Source organism: Marmota monax, unplaced genomic scaffold (genome assembly GCF_021218885.2).
Source record: "Marmota monax isolate L192 unplaced genomic scaffold, Marmota_monax_Labrador192_F-V1.1 WCK01_AAM20220418_F8-fsc00102, whole genome shotgun sequence".
NCBI classification, from domain to species: domain Eukaryota; kingdom Metazoa; phylum Chordata; class Mammalia; order Rodentia; family Sciuridae; genus Marmota; species Marmota monax.
The window spans coordinates 1,347,028-1,368,067 of NW_026692494.1; the positions used below are offsets into that span (position 1 = coordinate 1,347,028).

Below are 21,040 nucleotides of genomic sequence, written 5' to 3' on the forward strand. Positions count from 1 at the left end.
AAACTCCCCCACCACCCCATCTCCGCGGCCCTGACCCCCGCCCACCCAGCTCTGCCCGCCGCCCCCTCCCCACGGCGCGCCTCCCCGGGCCCCCCACGCGCCTCCCCGCGGCACCCCCCTGGGCAGGGCGCGGGTCGGGCGGAGCGCGGCGCTCCCGGGTCCCTGGCCGGGCTCCAGCCCGCGGCCCAGGCCGGGCGGCGGCGGCGCTGGCGGGCGGGGCTTCTGGCCGCGCGGTTTGGGGGTTTTTTATAACCCTGGCGGGCGGCTCAGGAAGTGCCGTCCCCGCGCCCCCTCCCCCGGCCACGCCGCCGCGCTCGCTCCCTCCCTCCCTTCCTGCGCGCGGGGCGGGAGACGGCGGCGGCCACGGCGGAGCGGAGGCCCCGCGGCGCAGGTAGCGGCGATCGCGCCCTCGGGGCGGGCGGCGGGCGGGCTGCGTGGCCCCGCGGGACTGCGTGTCGGGGGCCGGCGGGGTGGCCGCGGGCCGTGGCTCGCCGCGCTGTCCCCCAGCCACTGGTCCCTCCAGGAGCCCGCGGCGGAGCGGGACGTCCCCAAGTGGGCGCCCCCGGGAGCCAGTCGGAGCCCGGGTTCGGGGAGCGCCGTCGGGTTTGCTGTGTGTGGGCGCGTGTCCACCCACGTAGGTGCCCAAGGGGTGCGTGGACGGTGATGTCTTTGTGCGTCTGGGGGCGAGTGGCCGTGATGATCTGGGCGGGCTGTTTGCCTAAGTGTGAGTGTAAACCGGTGTGTACACATAGGTAAGTGTCTTCTGTGTCAGTGTCCAGACGTGTGTCTGGTGTGTCTCCAAGAATCTGTGTCTCCCTTGAGTGTGATATATAAATGCCGGTGTGTGTGTGTGTGTGTGTGTGTGAGGTTGCGGAGTCTAGGTTTGTGGGACTTGCAACTGGCCTCCAGTTGGGGTGTGTGTGTGTGTGTGTGTGTGTGTAAATGTGTGTACGTGTCTGCTCATAGGCCTGTGCGTCTGTCTCTGAGTCATCTGTGTGTATGTGAATTAGTGTGTGTCTGCATTCGAGGGCCGGACTGTTTATATGTGTATGTCTGTGTGTAAATGAGGGTGTAGGTGTCTGTGCACATAGGTCTGGAAGTGTGTAGTTGTGTCTGTTTCTGTGTGTGTGTTCTAGGGGTCCGCGCGTGTGTCTGGGATGGAGGGGGTCCTTTGTGGGTCTGGTGTGCTGAGCTGTGCTGGCTCTGCAGGTGTGGTTGCCCTAGGGTGTGTGTGTGTCGCTGCCAGTGTGTGTGTTTGTGTCTGGGTGTGGGAGTGGTGCCGCCCACTTCCCCTGAGTTGGTCACCGAGTCTCTCAGGGTGTCTCCAGGGGTCGGGCTCAAGACTCAGGGCCTCTAATTAGCGGCTGGTCTTGGGGCCCAGCACCACCCGCTCCTCTGCAGGCTGCAGTCGGGCCTTTGTCTGCCTCGGTGCAGGGGCTGCCTCCAGCCTGCCCAGCCAGATGTGCAGACTCAGAGGAGGCTCGCTGACCCGGGCCCACAGGCGCCTCTGCCTGCCAGACATGACCTCGGCCTCCACATGGAGGCCCAGTGGCGCGTTTGCCCCGGCCTGGTGTGGGAGGTCCAAGTGTGGAGCCACAGGTCCCTCCAGGAGCCCTGGGATGGGACGGAGCCTCAGTTTCCGGGCTCTATCTACAAGGCATTTCCTCCTCCAGTGTTGGCCCCCTGGGCTGGCAGCCTCCCTCCTGCCTTCTGGAGTAAAAGGCTTGGGGGGAAATGGCCAAGCCTAGGTGTACACACACACACACACACACACACACACGAGGTCACACATATACACTTACAGGGTCACTTCCATACAGTAATGCGCACACACAGCCCCACACAGTCCTTGTAAAGCCCTTGCTGACTCCCTGTTGCCCTCCAGGCTTGAGACCCCTCCTAACACCATCCCTGGAGCCTCATCTTCTCCCCCACACCCACAGTGCTCTGGACTGTCACACCTCCCAGCGGCCCCTGGCCCTGCCATGCCCTCTCCACATCCCACTCCTCCCCTGCCCAAGCTGAGTCCTTCCATCTCTCACTCCCCACCCGAGCCAGAGGCACAGACAGGCTGGGAGTTTGGGAGGTGGGGCCCAGCTTCAGAAGACAGCCATGAGGACTGAGGGGTGCTTTGGCGGGGAGGCAGGAGAAGAGGACCAAAGAGAGGTGCTCAGGAAGAAGATGTGGTACCAAGCCTGCGCGGTGCCGGAAAGGAGAGAGGCAGGGCCAACGGGAGGGAGGGACGGGGAGGTCCAGCTTTACTTGCGATGCCCCCACCTGGGGTGGGCAGGGGGTTACGGCAGGAGGGGAGTCAGAGCAGCCCGGCCAGGCTGGATCTTGATTCCAAGGAAGGAATAGGGGAGGACACAGGAAGAAGGACCTTTGGAGTTGGGGGGGGGGCATTATGACAAGGTCCAAGGGGTAAGGAGGGCTCAGAGAATCCTCAGCCACCCTGAACTCTCCACCCAGCACACCACTGAAGACAGCCTGGTTCCTCTTCTTTGTCCCCCCTGCCCGGGCTCTGCAGAAAAAGCAGCTGAAACCCAGAGAGGCCCATGTAGAGCGCAGCTCAGGGAAGATCCGATCCACACGCAAGGGTTCTCCCCGCGCCACAACGGAACCCCTGAAAGGTAACAGAAAAAAAACAAGAACAGAACAGAACATGGAAAAATGCCTGAGTGAGCACCCCATCACTGGAGGGATCCAAGCAGCAGGGGGCATGTGGGCTTCTCCTTCAGCATCTCCGAGGAAACCTGGCTCCCCTCCCTCGCAGCCAGGCTTCCCTGTTTGGGGATCGACTCTCAGACTTGGCCGGACTGCAAAGAAAACAAGACAGTGTGTGATTAAGGGGGATTTTGCACGGAGGAGGAGGGCGGCGGAGACGTGAGGGCGTAGGGGAGGAGGGCTTGGCACAGGGTGGTGGCCCAAAGTGGTGTCTGCAGCAGGCTGGCCTGGGGCAGAGGCCCGAGAAACAGAACTGCCCGGCAGGCCTGAATCTGAAACCAGAAGCAGGACCAGGAGCCAGGCTGGAAATGTGGGGCGGAGGAGAGGCCTCGGAACCGTGCTAGGGTTTCCAGCCTGCTGGTGAGGTGCCGTGCTACCCCGGGCAGAGGGTCTGAACGGGAGGTGGCAGGGAGATCGGGGGCAGGAGGCCCTCAGTGTATGCCTTGGCTTTCATCTGCACTGACCAGCACCCGGCCTTCCCTGCCCCGGCCGAGCCAGGCTCCTCCCTGCTCCCTCCAGGCCTTCCCCTTGCCCTTCCCTGCCGGGTGCACCCTCTCCTGTCTCTTCCACTCTCTTCTTCGCATCCTTCAGACCTCTGCTTTCGTGTCCCTTTGATTCTTTAGAGAGCTTGTCACAGTCTGAACTTGTGTCTCTCCGTTTACTTGTCTGTCATTTCCAGGAGGTCCACAGAGCCCCAGGAGGGGTGAGGGCTCGGTCCATATAATGTGCAGCTGCCGTCCCCAGCCCCCTTCCCCAGCCCAGCACTGTCATTATCCAAAAAAGGAATGGCTACCCCTTTCTTTCTGTCCATGTGACCCTGGGCAATCTCTGTCACCCCTCATTTACAAAAGGGGAGTGAGGAACGGGGACTTCATAGTTACTTCGGAAATGAAATGCCATGGTGTGCAAAGCCATGCTGGCACACGGGGGGCGGGGGCGGGGGTGATGCGCACAGGGTCCTGGTCCCTGCCGGTCAGCTCTGAGTGTAGGGAGGGTGGGGAGTGGGACTAAGTGAGAAAGGACATTTGGGATCTTCACATGGGGATGTGCCTTGACCATCCTCAGGTGTGGGCGTGAGTGGCTGCAGGTGCCTGTCAATCTGGCAAGGGGCCTTGGCATTGGCTGTGCTGGGCAATAAGACCAGGTCCCCTCCTGCCCGGCCCCCCTCCAGGAGCCCAGTGATGCTGCGCAGGCTGTGAACAGGGAGGGCAGCACTGCGGGGGCTGCCAGCAGCCGGGGCCGGGAGAGACATGTGGACACGTAGCCCCTATGGCTTCCGCCTGCCAGATCCTCCGCTGGGCCCTCGCCCTGGGGCTGGGCCTCACCTTCAAGGTCACACATGCCTTCCGATCTCAAGGTAGGAGTGGTCCAAGGGTGGCCATGGGAGCAGGAAGTTAAGGTGGCCAGAGGGTCCTGGGTGGAAGGGCCAGGGTTCATTTAGGTTTAGCTCTGCAGTCAGGGATCTGGATTTGGGAATTGGTGAGGCCAGTGTCACCTGCTTTAGGAGCTAGGTCACAGGGCCAACCAGAGCCTCTGACCCTCACCCACAGATGAGTTCCTGTCCAGTCTGGAGAGCTATGAGATCGCCTTCCCTACCCGCGTGGACCACAACGGGGCACTGCTGGCCTTCTCACCACCTGCCCTCCAGAGGCAGCGCAGGGGCACGGGGGCCACAGCCGAGGCCCGTCTCTTCTACAAGGTGGCTGCACCCAGCACCCACTTCCTGCTGAACCTGACCCGCAGCCCCCGTCTACTGGCAGGGCACGTCTCCGTGGAGTACTGGACCCGAGAGGGCCTGGCCTGGCAGAGAGCTGCCCGGCCCCACTGCCTCTACGCTGGCCACCTGCAGGGCCAGGCCGGCAGCTCCCATGTGGCCATCAGCACCTGTGGGGGCCTGGTGAGCTGAGGATTCTGGGAAGCAGAGGGAAATGCCCACACTTTTTTGGAAGTTGTGAAAAATACTTTTAAATGTAGATCAGCCAAGGAATCATAGTGGGACCTTTTTTAAAGTACTTAGAGCTACTGATAATCAATACTTTGGGAAGGTAGCTAAAGCAGTACTTAGAGGAAAATGAGTAGCCTTAGGTAAGGCTGAAGATAAGTGATTTGAACATCATCTCAAGAAATTAGAAAAGTAATAGTAAAATACACCCAATAAGATAGAAGGATTGCAATGGCAAAGACAGACTCGGGGCCCCAGGGACCTGAGAAACAAGAACCTGATCCGAGCTTTCTCTCCCACTTCCCTACCCCAGCATGGCCTGATTGTGGCGGATGAGGAAGAGTACCTGATTGAGCCCCTACAAGGTGGGCCTAAGGGTCCCCGGGGCCCAGAGGAAAGTGGCCCTCATGTGGTATACAAGCGTTCCTCCCTGCGCCACCCCCACCTGGACACAGCCTGTGGAGTGAGAGGTACACCTGTCTCTCTGGGAGCGGGCAAAGGGGCCACACAACATCCTTCCCTTGAGGTAGAGGTCGGCAGCAGTGCGTTTTCATCCAGAAGGTCAGCAAGCATCTCCCCACGGGGAAAGGGGAACTGTTGAGAAAAAGATATGGGCCTGAATTCCGGAGCTGCACCCACCTGCAGGCAGTGGGGCAGCAGGATGTTGCAGCCAGGTAGCCAGGCCACAGACAGGAGCCCATCCCATGCCATCATCTGCTGGCCCAGCTGTAAGGCAGCCAGACAGGGGGCGGTGTAAAGCCGTTCCATCTCTAGGATTAGTGTCTAATCAGACAGTTAAGAAGTAGTGTGGTTGTATCAGACCCTAGAAGGGTTCAGTCAAAATGCATCAGAAGGCCTCAGGCACGTTCAAAAGGTCAGATTTGCCAGGCACGGTCATCTCAGCTACCTGGGGGCTGCTGGTCACAAGTCTGAAGTCAGCTTGAGCAACTTAGCGGGATCCTGACTCAAAATAAAAAGGACTGGGGATGTGGCTCAATGGTAGAGCACTTCCTAGCATGTGCAAGGCCCTGGGTTCCATCCTCAGTGATGAAAAAAACAGTCAGATTTACAACCAGACCAGTAGAAGAACAATTCACCACCAGACATCTAGAGAAAGGGAGAATAGGAAAACTATATAATAAGTGAATATTTGCCAGCACGATTGATCATATAGTTAGAAAACAGACTGATGCTCAGTGGAAAGGCACAAGAACAAGATGGTGAATGAGCTGAAGGACCTGACAGTCTGCAGATGGTACACCATGGCAGACGTAAAACCACAGTCAGAGGTACAAGCAGAAAGTTGGGTGGTGTCACGATTTGGTCACTGAGATATTCTAGCTATAGTGTGGTCAGGCAGTTGGGCTGTTCTAGAGCCAGCCTGGCCTGTTGGCCCGTGCCTTGGTTGGAAAGTTGCTGTCGGAAGCCCAGGAAGTTATGCAGGCACCCGGTTCAGACGGCGCGACAGCCCGCTCCCTGCCCGCTCCCTGCCCGTGCACTGGAGCAGCAGGATTGTCGGGGAGCTGTGCCGTCATAACGGTTGTTATGGGACACTGGGCAGTTACTCAGCCAACCAGCTTGGGAGTAGGACAGCTGTCCTAGTGTTCAGGTAGCCATGGGCGAGGGGGTGGTCTGGTTGCCAAACAGCTGGGCTGTTGTACAACCAAACCGTGGAGTCGTCACACTGTTATTCAGCCCAACGGTTTGACAGAGGGGCGGACAACAGCGGTGTCGGCCCAAACATTCAAGGAGTGGGTCACTTCAGAACCAGATAGAAAAAGGGTGGTGAGCAGCCTGTGGAGCAGATGGACCATCAAAGAGAGAACAGGCAGGAAAACGACCAGGAACTGTCCACCCAGACTGTTGGGCGGAGGCACAACCGAAGGGGCTTTGTAGACAGAGGTCAGCAGCTGAGTGTCCCATCAGCAACGTGGGCTTAATTGCTTCACTGGGCCCCCCCAGATGAGAAACCGTGGAAAGGTCGGCCCTGGTGGCTACGCACCCTGAAGCCACCACCTGCCAGGCCCCTGGGAAACGAAACAGAACGAGGCCAGCCGGGCCTGAAGCGCTCAGTCAGCCGAGAGCGCTATGTGGAGACCCTGGTGGTGGCTGACAAGATGATGGTGGCCTACCATGGGCGCCGGGACGTGGAGCAGTACGTGCTGGCCATCATGAACATTGTAAGTGCCTCCCCCTTCCTGGGCATGGGGCCCTGGGGACCGGAGGCTGAGGGTCAGGAAAATGGCTGTCACTTTCCCACTCCTAGTCCCTGATATGGGACCAGAGCAGGAGGATGGAGAGGGACAGGGTGAAAAGCCAGGGCTGCCATCAATGAGGAAAGGCTGGGAGCAGGTGGCCTGGAGCAGAGGCAGCCTGCAGGGACCTAAATCCCAGCTCTGTGGCATTTACAGCAATGGAGACTAAGGCACAGAGAGGTCAAGAGCCCTGCTTGAGATCTGACACAGGAGCGAGAACTGTAGGTCCTCTGGGCATGTAGGTTCTGCATCCATGGATTCGACCCTCCTCAGCTGTGTGCCCTCACTCAGCCAGCTACTGCACCCCCTGCCTGGGCTTATCCATCTGTAAATTGGGACAATAGTGGCCCCCGCTTCATAATGCTTAGGTGGATTCAGAGAATTGATATGCACTTAGAACAGGGCATGGCACAGGGTAGGTAAGTGTTTGCTGTGTATAATAATAAGCATGCAGCTTGCAGGTACTCGTGAAGGTGAGCAGGACACTCGCAGGCACACATCTGTATGCATGCAGAGTTCTTGCACAAGCGTCCACCTATCAGTTCATACAGGATGACTTCCCTTACCCACGCTCAGATACAGCCATCCCTCGGTATCCACAGGTGATTGGCTCCAGGACCCCCCCGGATACGAAAGTCCTGGTGTTGAGGTGCCTTATGTAAAATGTCAGGTGTGCATAGCACCTACACACATCCTCCCAGAGACTGCAGCTCGTCTCTAGATGACTTAGAGTGCTCTATACCAAGGATATGCAAAGTAAAGAGTCTATATGTGTTCGGTTCAGATACAGGTTTTTTGTTGTTTTTATCTACTATTTTCTACCCATCGCTCTCAGTCCTGTGCTAGATCTCAGTCACGGCTGTTGACCTCACCTAGCCTCAATTTCCACAGCTGTAAAATGGGGCTACCCTGGCACCTACTGCAGAAGTTAATGGGAGGAAAGCCGTGTAGAGTGCTTGGCACATACGAGGGCTTGATGAATGGGGTTCTTGTTTCACTGAAGCAGAAAACAAGAGAAAGTTTAGCAGACAGATGAATGGCCCAAATGTTGACATAACATCACCTCTGATACCACTGTGTCCTGCCCCGCCCTGGGCTCCCCTCCCTCCCTTGGGCTTTCTGAGTTTCCTAAAACCTGCCTGGATTCCCGGGGGTTTCCAGGCGGGATGATGATGGCCCACTCTCCAAGGTCCCTGTGCAGCCTGCCTTCCACCACTTGCCCATTTGCCCCGGGACCACTTCCTCCTCCCCTGACCACTGTCTCCAGAGTCCGCTGCCCTCACAGTTCCACCTTCCTGTGTTGATGCTTAAATTGGTACCTCCGACTGCTGTGGGATGAGGCCAGATGTGCATATTCCTCGGCTGCCTCTGGGCAAAAACACTCAAGGCAGTGAGCGGGGTGAGCCGGGGTGAACGGACAAGTAGACAGGTAAGCTCAGACAGGATGTCGCAAAGACGGGAGGCAACCCAGACGGGAATCCCACTTAAGGTACCGCCAGCTGTGTGTCCTGCAGCCTCTGTGCCCCGGTTTCCTCATCTATAAAGTCAGGATGAAATGGTTCCCAGTCAGGAAAGGACACGTGCCCCAGGCTGACCCGGGCCCAGCCGCACCAGGGGCTTCACGAAAGCAAGCTGCGGTCGCTGTCTCTGCCTTCCGCTTTCCATCCCGGGCTCCTCTTAAGACTCCGTCTCTCTTGTTTCTTGGAGGTCAGGTTGCCAAACTTTTCCAGGACTCGAGTCTGGGAAACATCGTTAACATCCTGGTGACGCGCCTCATCCTGCTCACCGAGGACCAGGTGTGGGCGCGGGAGGGGACACCCCTTCCCTCCAAGGCACTCTGCCTGCCATGCCCAAGGTGACAGGCACCCGTGCCCCTCGCTCTTTCTGTCCCCAGCCCACCCTGGAGATCACCCACCACGCCGGGAAGTCCCTAGACAGCTTCTGTAAGTGGCAGAAATCCATCGTGAGCCGCAACGGCCATGGCAACGCCATCCCGGAGACCGGTGTGGCCAACCATGACACAGCGGTGCTCATCACGCGGTGAGGGGCGGGGAGGACCCAGGACTTGGGCCCAGGGAACGAGTGGACCGAGGGACCAGCAGGGTCACATCTGCCGTGGGATGGAGGGGATGGGAAGGCTGCCAGGAGCCTGAGAGTGTGGGGAGGGGGCTGCTGGGCCACCTGGGCCCGACGCACACACTCACTCGCCCTCCCGGTCAGTGGGAGTCCCTCACGTACCCCAGCACCCCCAAGGCCAGCGGGTTGGCTTCAGCTGTGTGCAGCATGAAGCTTGGGGTGAGGGGCAGACAGCGCCTCCCAGGCAGGACTCACCCCCCAGAGCTGGGCACGGTGGCGCTGGTGGCTCAGGGAGGCAGCCCTGTCCCCCTCACTGCCCTGTCCTTCCACAGCTATGACATCTGCATCTACAAGAACAAACCCTGCGGCACACTAGGTACCGGAGTCCCGTAGATCCTGGGCCTCTGTGAGGGGGTCCCTGACCCTGGGGTGAGACCTGGCAGGGTGGCCGGGGCAGCCAGCCCAGCCCTGGGCCGCCGGCCCGACCCCACGTGCCTGTTTCCCAGGCCTGGCCCCGGTGGGCGGGATGTGCGAGAGAGAGAGAAGCTGCAGCATCAACGAGGACATCGGCCTGGCCACGGCGTTCACCATTGCCCACGAGATCGGGCACACGTGAGGCCAGGACACTCAGGAGAGGGAGGATGGGAGGAGCTGGGCGGGTCCCTCAGCGCCCCACGGAACCGACACCCCTCTCCCCAGATTCGGCATGAACCACGACGGCGTGGGGAACAGCTGTGGGGCCCGTGGCCAGGACCCCGCGAAGCTCATGGCCGCTCACATCACCATGAAGACCAACCCGTTCGTGTGGTCATCCTGCAGCCGAGACTACATCACCAGCTTTCTGGAGTGAGGATGGCGGGTCACAGTCACACGGGGGGGCAGCTGTGGCAATGCCCTGCCAGGTGCGCCCCAGAGCCCCTGGCCTGCAGCCCCTTGGCATGATAGCTGTTTTACTTCCTGCAGCTCCGGCCTAGGGCTCTGCCTGAACAACCGGCCCCCCAGACAGGACTTCGTGTACCCAACGGTGGCCCCTGGCCAGGCCTATGATGCAGACGAGCAGTGCCGCTTCCAGCACGGAGTCAAATCGCGTCAGTGTAAATACGGGGTAGAGAGAGCCTTCCTGCTTTCCTTCCTGGGAGGGGAGGGGGCCGCGGGGCGGGAAACCCCACCACTGGGCACCCAACCCGGGAAGTGGGGGGCGGGGGAGCCAGCGAGGGGTGGGGTGAGACCCAAGGGGAGCCGGGAAGACAGGGGTGCCTGGGGTGTACAGTGTCCCAAACAGCCAACAGTGGGACCGAAAATGAGATGCCCCATTCTGTGGCTCCCTGATTGGAGGGCTGGGCTGGAGGGACCACCTTCTGTTCAGCACGTAAGTGCCACCCACAGCCTGCAGCAGGACCAAAGGCCCAAGACCGCTAAGTGGGAAGTCTTAAACTAAACACCCAGACTTGACGAAAAGTCTCCCTAGGAGTGGACGACCTACCTCACTCAGAAAAGAAGTGGGCAGACCCTTCCAAGGACACCCTGTCTTCCCTTCCCTCATCCCCACTGACCGGTTCACTAGGTCTCCTGGCTGCTTGGCCAGACAGGCTCTGAGCTTCCTGACCACTCCCCACTCCCTGGAGGCTCAGACTCTCAAAGCTCTATGCACAGGAAGTGAGCTAGGGCTGGGCTCAGGGGCACTATAATCTGAGCAACTCACAAGTTCAAGGCCAGCCTCAGCAATTTAGTAAAACCCTGTCTCAAAAATAAAATAAAAACGGCTGGGGCCGTGGCTCAGTGGTAAAGCGCCCCTGGGTTCAATCCCCAGTACCAGAGGGGGAAAAAGTGAGCTGGCCTGGGGAGGGGGGAGGAGGAAGCCCACTCCCAGCTCCCCCAGAAAGCCAGAGACTTTGCGGGCTTCCTTCTTTGGCCACTAGACCTCAGTCATGGCCAGTTCCTCGGCTGTTCACCTTCCTCAGTCCCCGAACATGCTTCCTGGATATCCTCAGGCTCAGCCCTAGTGACCCCAGGCCCAGCCCCAACCCTCCTGATGCTCCAGACGAAGGATCTGAGTCTGCCTGGCCATAGCCAAGATAATGTCCTGCCAGTGCAGAGCAGAGGGCCGGCAGCTATCAAAACGCCCTCACTTCCTCCCACTGCAAGACAAGGAGACAGATCCGGGAACAGTGCACATTTACTTGACATTCTCTTGCCCTCCAACCCTCACTTGGCTGGTAATAGCCTCTAATGAATCTCTAAGAAGTTCTGAGGCTATGCCTGAATATCTGCCATGTCCTAAAAATCCTAACAATGGTAATACCTGATATTTACTGGGCACTTACTATGGGCTGAGCACATGATTATATATCTTCTCATTTAAACCCCTCCCAATCCTTTTATCCCCAAGTTACAGATAGAGAGTCTGGGCCTAAGGAGGATGACTTACCCCAGGACATAGTTCAGCAGAGCTGGGATTTGAACCCAAGTCTCTCTAGACTCCGAATTTTATAAAGGGAGGTGGGAAGGGAGAGGAACTGTCAGAATATCAAGCTTGGGCTGGCACTGGATATAAGTTGAATTGAACCTTCCTTTCCTTTTTCAAAGAACATCTTTCTGGCCCTCCTGTCAAAGACAGGATTTACTTACAGCATGTTAAATGGCTAAGATATAGAAGGAGCTCAGCCTAACACCTGGGCCAGGGATCGTGTGCCCGTTAGTCCCCAACAGCAGGGCATTTATGCAAGGCTGCCCGTCTTGTAGATGAGGAAACTGAGGCCCAGAGAGGGGAAATGTATTGCAAGTCAGTGGTAGGACTGTCTCCCTGAGTGGCCTGGAACTCACCATATATGCCACAGTACCTCACAGAGAGAAGGTCAGAAGTGGGACTGGGGCTGAACTGGTGCAGCATTTTTAGAGATGGCCAGGAGGACACAAGCCAAGTAGGTGAAGCCAGACAACCAGGCTGAGTCTTCAGAAGAGGAGTGTCCTCTTTGTGAAGGAAGAAGGCAGGGCCTCTGGAGGTTTGAGGAAGCGTGTTTGAGAACAACTCATCTCTCAAGAGCTGACCCTAGTAGGGTACGGTCTTACATCATCCAGTCCAATCCCAAATCTGCAAAGCTTGGGAGGATTTGGTTCAAGTAAAGAATTACAGAAGGAGTGGGCTGGAGGGAGTGAGATTTGGCAACACCTGAATCTAGTGGTGCTTCTCCCAGGATAACAACCTAGAATGAAAGGTCAAAACGACTCTCTGGTACCTGTCCAGCTTCCACGGTCGGGACCTGCTGTCAGGGCCTGGGCCAGCCCAAGCAGCCCAAGACGGGAGAAGGTGGTCCTAATTTTTTACCTGGGAAGTAGAGAAACACCCCTGTGCCATCCTCTTGAACCTTCACCCTCCACAGTTTAAAAGCACCAGGGGCTTCTCCAGTTCAGATGGGGGGACAAGAGAACCACCACCTGGAAAAAACAAAAGATGAGACTTGACCAGAGCCACCCACCGCCCAGGCCTGGTTCCTCACAACCGCTCTGCCTACACTTCCGCACACCCCATAAAAGAAGAGGGAATCCCTCCTGTCCCTTCCTAGCAGGTCCCAAGTTTACCCAGCCTCAAAGGTCTGGCTTAGTCTCCAGGCTGCCCCCTAGTAGTTCAGGGACCTTGCCTGCTGAACCTTGATTTTCTTCCGCTAAAATGGGGATAATAATGTTCAAAGGAGATTGTGCCCCTCATCGGTGTTCCATAAGCACAGCTTACTGACAGAAGTCCCAAGCCATGCCCCAAAAGGGGCTCAGCTGAGACGGGAAAACTCGGGGGCCCGGCTCCGGGGCTGCAGTGAGCAGGACGCTGGGTCCTCCCGGGCCAGGCGGGCTGCGGAGGGAGGGTGTCGAGCCTGAGCGGGCACCTCGGCCCGCAGGAGGTCTGCAGCGAGCTGTGGTGTCTGAGCAAGAGCAACCGGTGCATCACCAACAGCATCCCCGCCGCCGAGGGCACGGTGTGCCAGACGCACACCATCGACAAGGGGGTGAGCGCGCACAAGGCTGGGCCCCGCCCCTCGGTCCATTTCCTGCGTAGGCCACGCCCCCGCCTTCTTCCTGCCCCCCCCCTCCCGCCACACCCTCCGCATGCAGGTCCCGCCCCGGTGTGGCCGTCCATCTCAGGCCACGCCCCCTCCGGCTTTTGTCTCAGTACGAGCTTCGCCCCGCCCCGCGCTGGTCCTGTGCTTAGGCCACGCCTCTTGCTTGAGCGCTGTCCGGCTCCCTCGCCACGCCTCTGGCCTCTGCCAGAGCCCGGTGCTACCTGACTGGCAGCTTCTTCAGACCCCGCCACTGTCCATCCCCTTCCGCCCCATCCTCGAGGGACGGGGACTTGTGCCTGGGTCATGGGGGAGTCGTGGGGACGGGGCCCTGAGCCCAGAGCCTGTGCAGACCAGGACTCTGCCCTCTCCATCTCCCCCCAAACCACCACCAAAAAATCCCGCCCAGTGGTGCTACAAGCGGGTGTGTGTCCCCTTCGGGTCGCGGCCGGAGGGCGTGGACGGAGCCTGGGGCCCGTGGACCCCGTGGGGCGACTGCAGCAGAACGTGCGGCGGCGGTGTGTCTTCTTCCAGCCGCCACTGCGACAGCCCCAGGTCAGCCCTCAGGACCTTTTCCCAGGAAAACGCGGGACCCCTGCCCCCTGTCGCCCCATCTCTCTCCTGTCTCCCCCATCCCTTCCAGGCCAACCATCGGGGGCAAGTACTGTCTGGGCGAACGGAGGCGGCACCGCTCGTGCAACACGGAGGTGAGTGTCTGGGACTCACACTTGAGAACAAGGGGACACCAGCCCTCAACCCTTGGGAGCCCGGGTCCAAGTGCTTCAGGCGGCTGCCTGCCATCTCCTCGGGTACAATGCAGTGTGTCCCCTCCTTTCAACCTAGCTTCCCTCAAAGAGCCCAGCCACCCCCCTCTGTCATCCCAGAACCCTGGCTGACTTCCTCTCACCAAATCTGGGGGCCATCTTTTGTCTTCTGCTGTGCCTTGGTCTGACCAGAGATCTGCACACATCTTTCTGGCCTCTCCATGATTACACCCCTGAGGGGCTTCTCTCCACAGAGTCTCTGCTTTTTGTTCCTTAAATGCTGGAGTTACTAGGGCTGGGGTCCTGTGTATGGATGAGTTTTAGGGGGACACACACAGAGGCTTGCTAAAGAAGGTGATGTTCAGAGGGCAGGAAAAACTTCTGGTGAGCAGTGACCTTCCCAGACCCCCACCTGGGGACTCTCGAGTCCACAGGGAATCCACACTCCCCCAACATTCATGAGGAACTTGGCACACGCTCGAAACCCTGCTCCATTTATTCCAGGCTTCCTCTCTTAAGAAGGCCCCTGGTCAGAAATCAGGCATCATCCCAGCTCACCCCTCCCCTGTGATGACTCACCTAGATGCACTTAGATGCCTAGCACAGGTCTCACCTGGACCATCCCAGCCTCCTCCCTGGTCTCCCTGCCTCCAGGCTCAATCTTTCAACAAATGCCCCTCTGAGTGTTACTTCTCTGCCCTAACTTCCTCCATCCAGGACTGTCCCCCTGGCTCCCAGGACTTCAGGGAAATGCAGTGCTCTGAATTTGACAGTGTCCCCTTCCGTGGAAAATTCTATACATGGAAGACGTACCGAGGAGGTGAGTTGGGAATCCCAGGGCTGTGGGCAGTGCAGTGAAGCTGTGGGGGCATGCAGCCGTGCGTGGATGCTGAAGGCATCATGGGGTCTGCCTGGACCTCCCCCTCCCCAAGGAAGCAGAGCTCCTGGGATGTGCTGGGTGGAGGTCGGCCTGGGCACCTGGGCCTCCACTCCCACTTCCCCGCTGCCCACGACATTGGGTCTGGGTCTGACGGGGCCGTGCCCCCCAGGGGGCGTGAAGGCCTGCTCTCTCACATGCCTAGCCGAAGGCTTCAACTTCTACACCGAGAGGGCAGCCGCTGTGGTGGACGGGACGCCCTGCCGCCCAGACACAGTGGACATTTGCGTCAGCGGCGAGTGCAAGGTAAAGTGGTCTCCTGAGGAGAAGGAGCGGGCTGGTGGGGGGACAGGAGGGCATCTCCGTGACGCCCACCCGGTCGCTGCGCTCTCTGTGCAGCATGTGGGCTGTGACCGCGTCCTGGGCTCCGACCTACGGGAGGACAAGTGTCGCGTGTGTGGGGGTGACGGCAGTGCCTGCGAGACCATCGAGGGGGTCTTCAGCCCAGCCTCGCCTGGGGCAGGTGAGGGCTCTCAAACTCCCCACTTGGGTTTGGTGGCTGGGACGGGGCTGACCTCACTACAGCCAAGATCAGTAACTTCTTAGACTCTAGGGGCCCCATGTAGTCCTGGGGGCCCAAAATGCCCCAGATCAGGATCAGGAAGGGCCCTAGCTGCTGCCTTGGGCTCTGGTGCCTAGACCCCGCCACCAGAAGTCTCCGGGCCTAGAAACCCAGATCTCCTCCCTCTGCCGTCCTGGGGCCCTCAGGCTGCGTCTGGCTGGGAAGAGGGGTCATTCTCCATCCTGTGAGCCAGAGGAGCTGGGGAGCTCTCTGTGCTGGCAGGAAAAGGCTTACTTGGGGAGGGGACCCTGGGGGGTGTAGTGAACACTCTTCCTTGCTCCTGCTGGGGATAAGGGGTTCTAAGGAGGGGGAGTCAGGAAGCCTAGGAGGGCTGGGAAGCTGGGGGGCTCTGCCGCAGGGAGTGTGGCGGGATGGATGATGGGGCTGGTCATCCGAGGCCACGCACAGACCAGCAGGAACAAGTTGCAGAACATGAGTGTCATCCCCAGGGCAGGGCCCCAGTGGGGTTATTTAAGGCAGCTGGTGTCAAGAATGAGACGATGTGGTGACATAGCTAAGAAGGGGCAGTGGAGATGGGAAGAGGAGGTAAAATGAAGATAAATCCAGGCACCAGGTGGTAGGACATGGCTGATCATGGATTGGGGATGTGCAGTCAGGGAGGATTTTCAGATGTCCAAGGGGACATCTAAGTGATCCCTAGTAGGCAATAGGCTGTCCCCAAGATGGAAACTTCCAGGGGAACAGGAAAGTTATTGAGTTGGGACACAGAGAGATTGAGGAGCCCAAGGGACATTGAAGTGCCATCTAGAGGGTCAAGGAGAGAGAGAGATGGAGACTGAGGGTCCTTAGGCCTGAAGACCTGATCCCAAACCCTGGGGTTCCACAGAGCCATGCAACTCCTCCTGCGGTAGGGGGTTGGGTTGGGGATGTTGGCCGAGAGGGAAGGTAGAGCTCACAGGGGACGGTGTGGGGTCTAGCCAGATAGGCCAGGACTATGGAATGGTACAGGTGGGCAAATGTAGAGGGCTCCTAGGGCCCAGGTAGTCAGTGGTGAAACCTGCTGTAAACGTAGTTCTGAGTGCCAAAATTCCACCCTGTCACCCTGTGTGGCAGGGGCTCAGTGGTATCTGTAGGAACCAGGGGGCTGGATCAGATGATTTTGGTGATTAGAGGGGCAGGAAGATTTGGGTTCAAATCTACCCCAGGGAGGGTGTGGCTCAGTGGTAGAGTGTCTGTTATGTATGGGGCCCTGGGCTCTACCTCTGTCCATCACTAATGTTGGCCGAAAAAAATTCCCAACTTAGTCACTGCCTAGCTGTAAAACTCAGGCCACTTGCTTAGTTTCTGACCTTCAGTTTTGTCATCTGTAAAATGAGCGTGGTGACACGTGTACTTCACGTGTCAGCTGGTTAGCAGCACCATTGGGGCCAAGGATGAGGGGGACAGGTGGGTGACATCAGACCTCTGCTGTCCAGGGTATGAGGATGTCGTCTGGATCCCCAAAGGCTCTGTCCACATTTTCATCCAGGACCTGAACCTGTCCCTCAGTCATCTGGGTATGCGGAGGTGGGGAGATGGGGATTGTGGGTCCACAGAGGTGGGTAGCCTGACTAGAGTTCTGAGCCCTGTGCTGTCCCCAGCCCTGAAGGGGGACCAGGAGTCCCTGCTGCTGGAGGGGCTGCCCGGAATCCCCCAGCCTCACCGCCTGCCCCTGGCTGGGACCACCTTTCACCTGCGACAGGGGCCAGACCAGGCCCAGAGCCTAGAAGCCCTGGGACCCATTAATGCCTCTCTCATCGTCATGGTAACATTGGGGCGGGGTGGGGGGGTACAGGTGCAGGAGAACATTAGCATCTTTTGGGGATGGAGACTCCACGAGATCCCTCCATCGGCTGCTCCCTGTGCCCCCAGGTGCTGGCCCGAACAGAGCTGCCTGCCCTCCGCTACCGCTTCAATGCACCCATCACCCGGGACGCCCTGCCCCCCTACTCCTGGCACTACACACCCTGGACCAAATGCTCAGCCCAGTGTGCAGGCGGTGAGGCCAGGGTGGGCCGGGGGGAGTGCGAGGCACCCAGCCTGCCGTCCTCTGACGGGGCTGAGCGGGACTCTCCCCTCCCCCAGGCAGCCAGGTGCAGGTGGTGGAGTGTCGCAACCAGCTGGACAGCTCGGCCGTAGCCCCTCACCACTGCAGTGCCCACAGCAAACTGCCCAAGAGGCAGCGTGCCTGCAACACAGAGCCGTGCCCACCAGAGTGAGTGTCCACCTGGAGGCGGGGTGGCCTGGGGTGGGGCAGGGTGCTCCCTGGGGTCAGGAGGAATGCTTCCAAGGGGGTGGGGAGCAGGTCTATGCAGGACTGCAGTGACAGTGGACCCAAGGTCAAGGTCATGGTGCTCCTTAAGGTGAGGGCTAAAGCTGGATGGTTCTGGGGTCAGGACGATCATGCTGCACAGCCAGGGTAACAGTCTGGGGAATCAGGATGATGCATCTCCCTGCCCTCAGTCGGGTGCCCAGTGATGCGATGCTCTCTCTAAGTGCATCTGGAGCACTTTGCCCCTGCCCTGCCCCATTCTGTAAGATGCTCACTGGCAGGACTGGCATCGGCTAGAACACGAGCTCCAGGGTTGGGGCCCCCTGCCCCAAATACTTGCTCAGGCCCCTCCTGCATCCCAACAGTTGGGTGGTGGGAAACTGGTCGCGCTGCAGCCGCAGCTGTGACGCGGGAGTGCGCAGCCGCTCCGTCGTGTGCCAGCGCCGCATGTCGGCCGCCGAAGAGAAGGCGCTGGACGACAGCGCGTGCCCGCAGCCCCGGCCACCGGTGCTGGAAGCCTGCCATGGCCCCGCCTGCCCTCCCGAGTGGGCCGCCCTGGACTGGTCTGAGGTCAGCTGCCCCTTCCCACCCGCCCGCACCCAGTCCGCTTCCAGTCAGAGAGCGGGCAGGTCCTGGGATGCCTGTGGGTGGGGCTCATTGAGGCCCCTGCTCCGTGGCCCGGTACCCTAGGGGGCCACCCTCGACTGGCTCAGTTACCTGTCCACTCCACTCCTCCCACTGGGTCAGCCCCCTGCCCACCCGCTGAGCATAAAAATCTCCAACTACAGTGCACCCCAAGCTGCGGGCCCGGACTTCGTCACCGCGTGGTCCTTTGCAAGAGCGCTGACCAGCGGGCCACGCTGCCCCCCACGCACTGCCCGCCCGCAGCTAAGCCGCCGGCCACCATGCGCTGCAACCTGCGCCGCTGTCCCCCAGCCCGCTGGGTAGCGAGTGAGTGGAGCGAGGTAGGTGGGCACGCCCTAGGGGACTCGGGAGAGGGCAGGGCCCAGGGGCGTTGGCTCAGCGGCACCTCTCCCCAGTGCTCCGCGCAGTGTGGCCTCGGCCAGCAGCAGCGCGCCGTGCACTGCACCAGCCACACCGGCCAGCCGTCCCGCGAGTGCACCGAGGCCCTGCGGCCCCCCACCACACAGCAGTGTGAGACTAAGTGCGACAGTACGCCACCTGGGGACGGCCCGGAAGGTATGTGGGCACAGGAGAAAGCCAAGGGGGTCCTGACAATTAGTCGCAGAGCTCCTGGAGCCCCTGAAATGCTCTCCTCTGTCGCTGCCAGGCCATCTGTCATTGTGCCCACCCTGCAAACACTTATTAGGTGTCACTGTGCTGAGCATTTTAGGCATTGACCCTCTGAGCACTCAGACTCAGCTCCTCCCCACACTCAGCCCGTGAGCTTTACCCTGTTCATTTCCACCTGTTCTCTCATTCACCTTGTATTTTTCCTTTAAATCAGAGTTTCGCAGTCTCAGGCACTATTGATGCGTTGGGCCAGGTGATTCTGTCCCGTGCTCTGTAGGATGTCTGCAGCGTCCCGACCTCTCTCACTAGAGGCTAGTAACACCCCCTCTCCCCAATAATGACAAGGAAAAATATCTCCAGATATTGCCTACTGCGGAGGAGGGGACAAATTCTCCTCTCCTTGAGAATACTGCTGTTATACCACAACTCTGTGTGTGTGTGTGTGTGTATGTATGTATGTATGTGTGTGTGTGAATGGAGATGGGAGGTCTCACTATGTTACCCGGGTTGGTCTTGAACTCCTAGACTCAAGTGATCCTGCCTCAGCCTCCTGAGTAGCTGGAACTACAGGCAGGTGCCACTGACCCAGCTGTAAATCATGTTTGTTTTTGTTTGCTTGTTTGCTTCTGCAGTACTAGAAGTTGCACACAGGGCCTTGAGCATGCTAGGCATGCCTTCTACCACTGAGCCACACCCCCAGCTCTTTTTAAATTTTGAGACAGGGTCTCAGTAAGTTGCCTAAGCTGGCCTCAAACTTGTGATCCTCCTGCCTCAGCCTTCCAACTAGCTGAGATTACAGGTGTACGTCACCGCACCAGTTTACACACATTTTTGATAGACAGCAATAGATTTCTTATTCCAGGCACTGGAGCCAAACTACAGAGGTTTGCCTCATACCACTGTGCCTCCATTTCCTTATCTGTCAAGGGGTATGAATGATGTCTTCACTTGGGCGGGGTACCTCATTAGGGAGATGGAACAAAATGATCAATGTGAAGCCCTTTATTAGGACAGGACCCTGCTGTGCTTCACTGGCTGCTCTCCCATGTCATGAAGAGAGATTGTTGAATACCATGAACATAAAATACACAAATGCCTGGAACTGTGGCCCAAGTTTATTAAACTTGGGAAAGGAGTGAGCATTGTAAACAGTTATTCTCTTCTGGGTGGCATCAAAAAGATAACTGAATAGGAAATACTTTTCTGGCTAATGATGTATCCAAATCAGCCCCAACCCTTGCACACTCTAAATCCTCAAAACAGCCTAATGACATACGTACTCTTATAAGCCCCTTTTGACAACTGCAGAAACTGAGACATACAGAGGCAAAGTCAGTGACCAGAACCCACAGTCCAGACAGTGTATGCACCCCTGCTGGGAGGGACACTAAGACCTGATTTCTCCTTTTCTCTCCCCTCAACCCCGCCCCCAGAGTGCAAGGATGTGAACAAAGTCGCCTACTGCCCCCTGGTGCTCAAATTTCAGTTCTGCAGCCGAGCCTACTTCCGCCAGATGTGCTGCAAAACCTGCCAGGGCCGCTAGGGGGCGCGCGGCACCTGAAGCCACACCTGAGTGCAGGCTGAGGGGGGTCTGGGCCAGAGAGGGCCGGAGGGGGCGGGAGCTGGGAGGGAAGGGTGAGATGGAGCTGGAAGTTATTTATTGGGAACCCCTGCAGGGCCCCTGGCTGGGCGATGGAGAGGGGCTAGCTACTCCCAGCCCCTCACGTAGTTCATACTGAGACCTCCTCCAGGGTGGGTCTGGGAAGGGGACAAAGGTCACCCCAGGGCCCTTTGCACTCACCCTCGTGGAGTCCCCAATGCTCTCCCACCCTTTGATGGGAATATGTACTGTGAAGAGTGGAGGTGGGGAGGGGGTCTTCGGGTGCCCTGCCCCCCAGCGCTGGCCTTCCTGTCCACTCCGAGCTGGGGGGAATCTGTGTCTACTATGGGGGAGGAGTTCAGCACCATCTCCTTGATCCCCTCCCCGTGAACTGACCCCAGGGGAATATCCACCCCATCCTCTGCTCTGCCTGCCCTGTGGGGACCCCAACATCCAGGCCACCCTCTTCATGGTGCTACAAGCCCTACCCTGGGGCCCACACACTCCTCACCAGGAAGCCCCACATAATAAAGTTCTGTCTTGTGTAAATTTCCGTGCATTCCTAGATGTGTCCCGGCCAGTGCCTGCCCAGGACCAGAAGAGGT

At 58.8% G+C, this 21,040-nt stretch overlaps 1 protein-coding gene across 7 annotated transcripts; it reads left to right on the top strand.

The window, feature by feature from the left end:
- The first annotated feature begins 265 nt into the window (after positions 1 to 265).
- On the top strand, positions 266 to 20,984 carry Adamts10 (ADAM metallopeptidase with thrombospondin type 1 motif 10). Of its 7 annotated transcripts, none has more exons than XM_046443801.2 (26): positions 266 to 391; positions 2,528 to 3,084; positions 3,896 to 4,081; positions 4,275 to 4,621; positions 4,980 to 5,136; positions 6,629 to 6,846; positions 8,634 to 8,717; positions 8,816 to 8,961; positions 9,330 to 9,373; positions 9,504 to 9,609; positions 9,697 to 9,843; positions 9,961 to 10,102; positions 12,888 to 12,995; positions 13,456 to 13,601; positions 13,690 to 13,753; positions 14,528 to 14,630; positions 14,860 to 14,993; positions 15,087 to 15,210; positions 16,746 to 16,826; positions 16,911 to 17,074; positions 17,182 to 17,308; positions 17,395 to 17,524; positions 17,947 to 18,151; positions 18,370 to 18,546; positions 18,622 to 18,781; positions 20,269 to 20,984. In XM_046443801.2, the coding sequence occupies exons 3-26, from the start codon at positions 3,994 to 3,996 to the stop codon at positions 20,376 to 20,378; spliced, it is 3,312 nt and encodes a 1,103-aa protein (XP_046299757.1). In that variant the 5' UTR covers positions 266 to 391; positions 2,528 to 3,084; positions 3,896 to 3,993; the 3' UTR covers positions 20,379 to 20,984. The 7 variants fall into 7 exon arrangements, with proteins under 7 accessions (XP_046299757.1, XP_046299755.1, XP_046299754.1 ...); XM_046443799.2 differs by having other exon boundaries at positions 2,528 to 2,630; XM_046443798.2 differs by having other exon boundaries at positions 312 to 391; positions 2,470 to 2,630.
- Positions 20,985 to 21,040: the final 56 nt, after the last annotated feature.

What these genes read in the sequence shown, in the direction of transcription:
- Adamts10 (XM_046443801.2), top strand. Translation starts at nt 3,994, where the DNA reads ATGGCTTCCGCCTGCCAGATCCTCCGCTGGGCCCTCGCCCTGGGGCTG. An exon ending in CCCAGCCTCGCCTGGGGCAG is followed by an intron (nt 15,211 to 16,745) that starts GTGAGGGCTCTC and finishes TCTGCTGTCCAG; the next exon opens with GGTATGAGGATGTCGTCTGG. An exon ending in CCGCCCTGGACTGGTCTGAG is followed by an intron (nt 18,152 to 18,369) that starts GTCAGCTGCCCC and finishes CTCCAACTACAG; the next exon opens with TGCACCCCAAGCTGCGGGCC.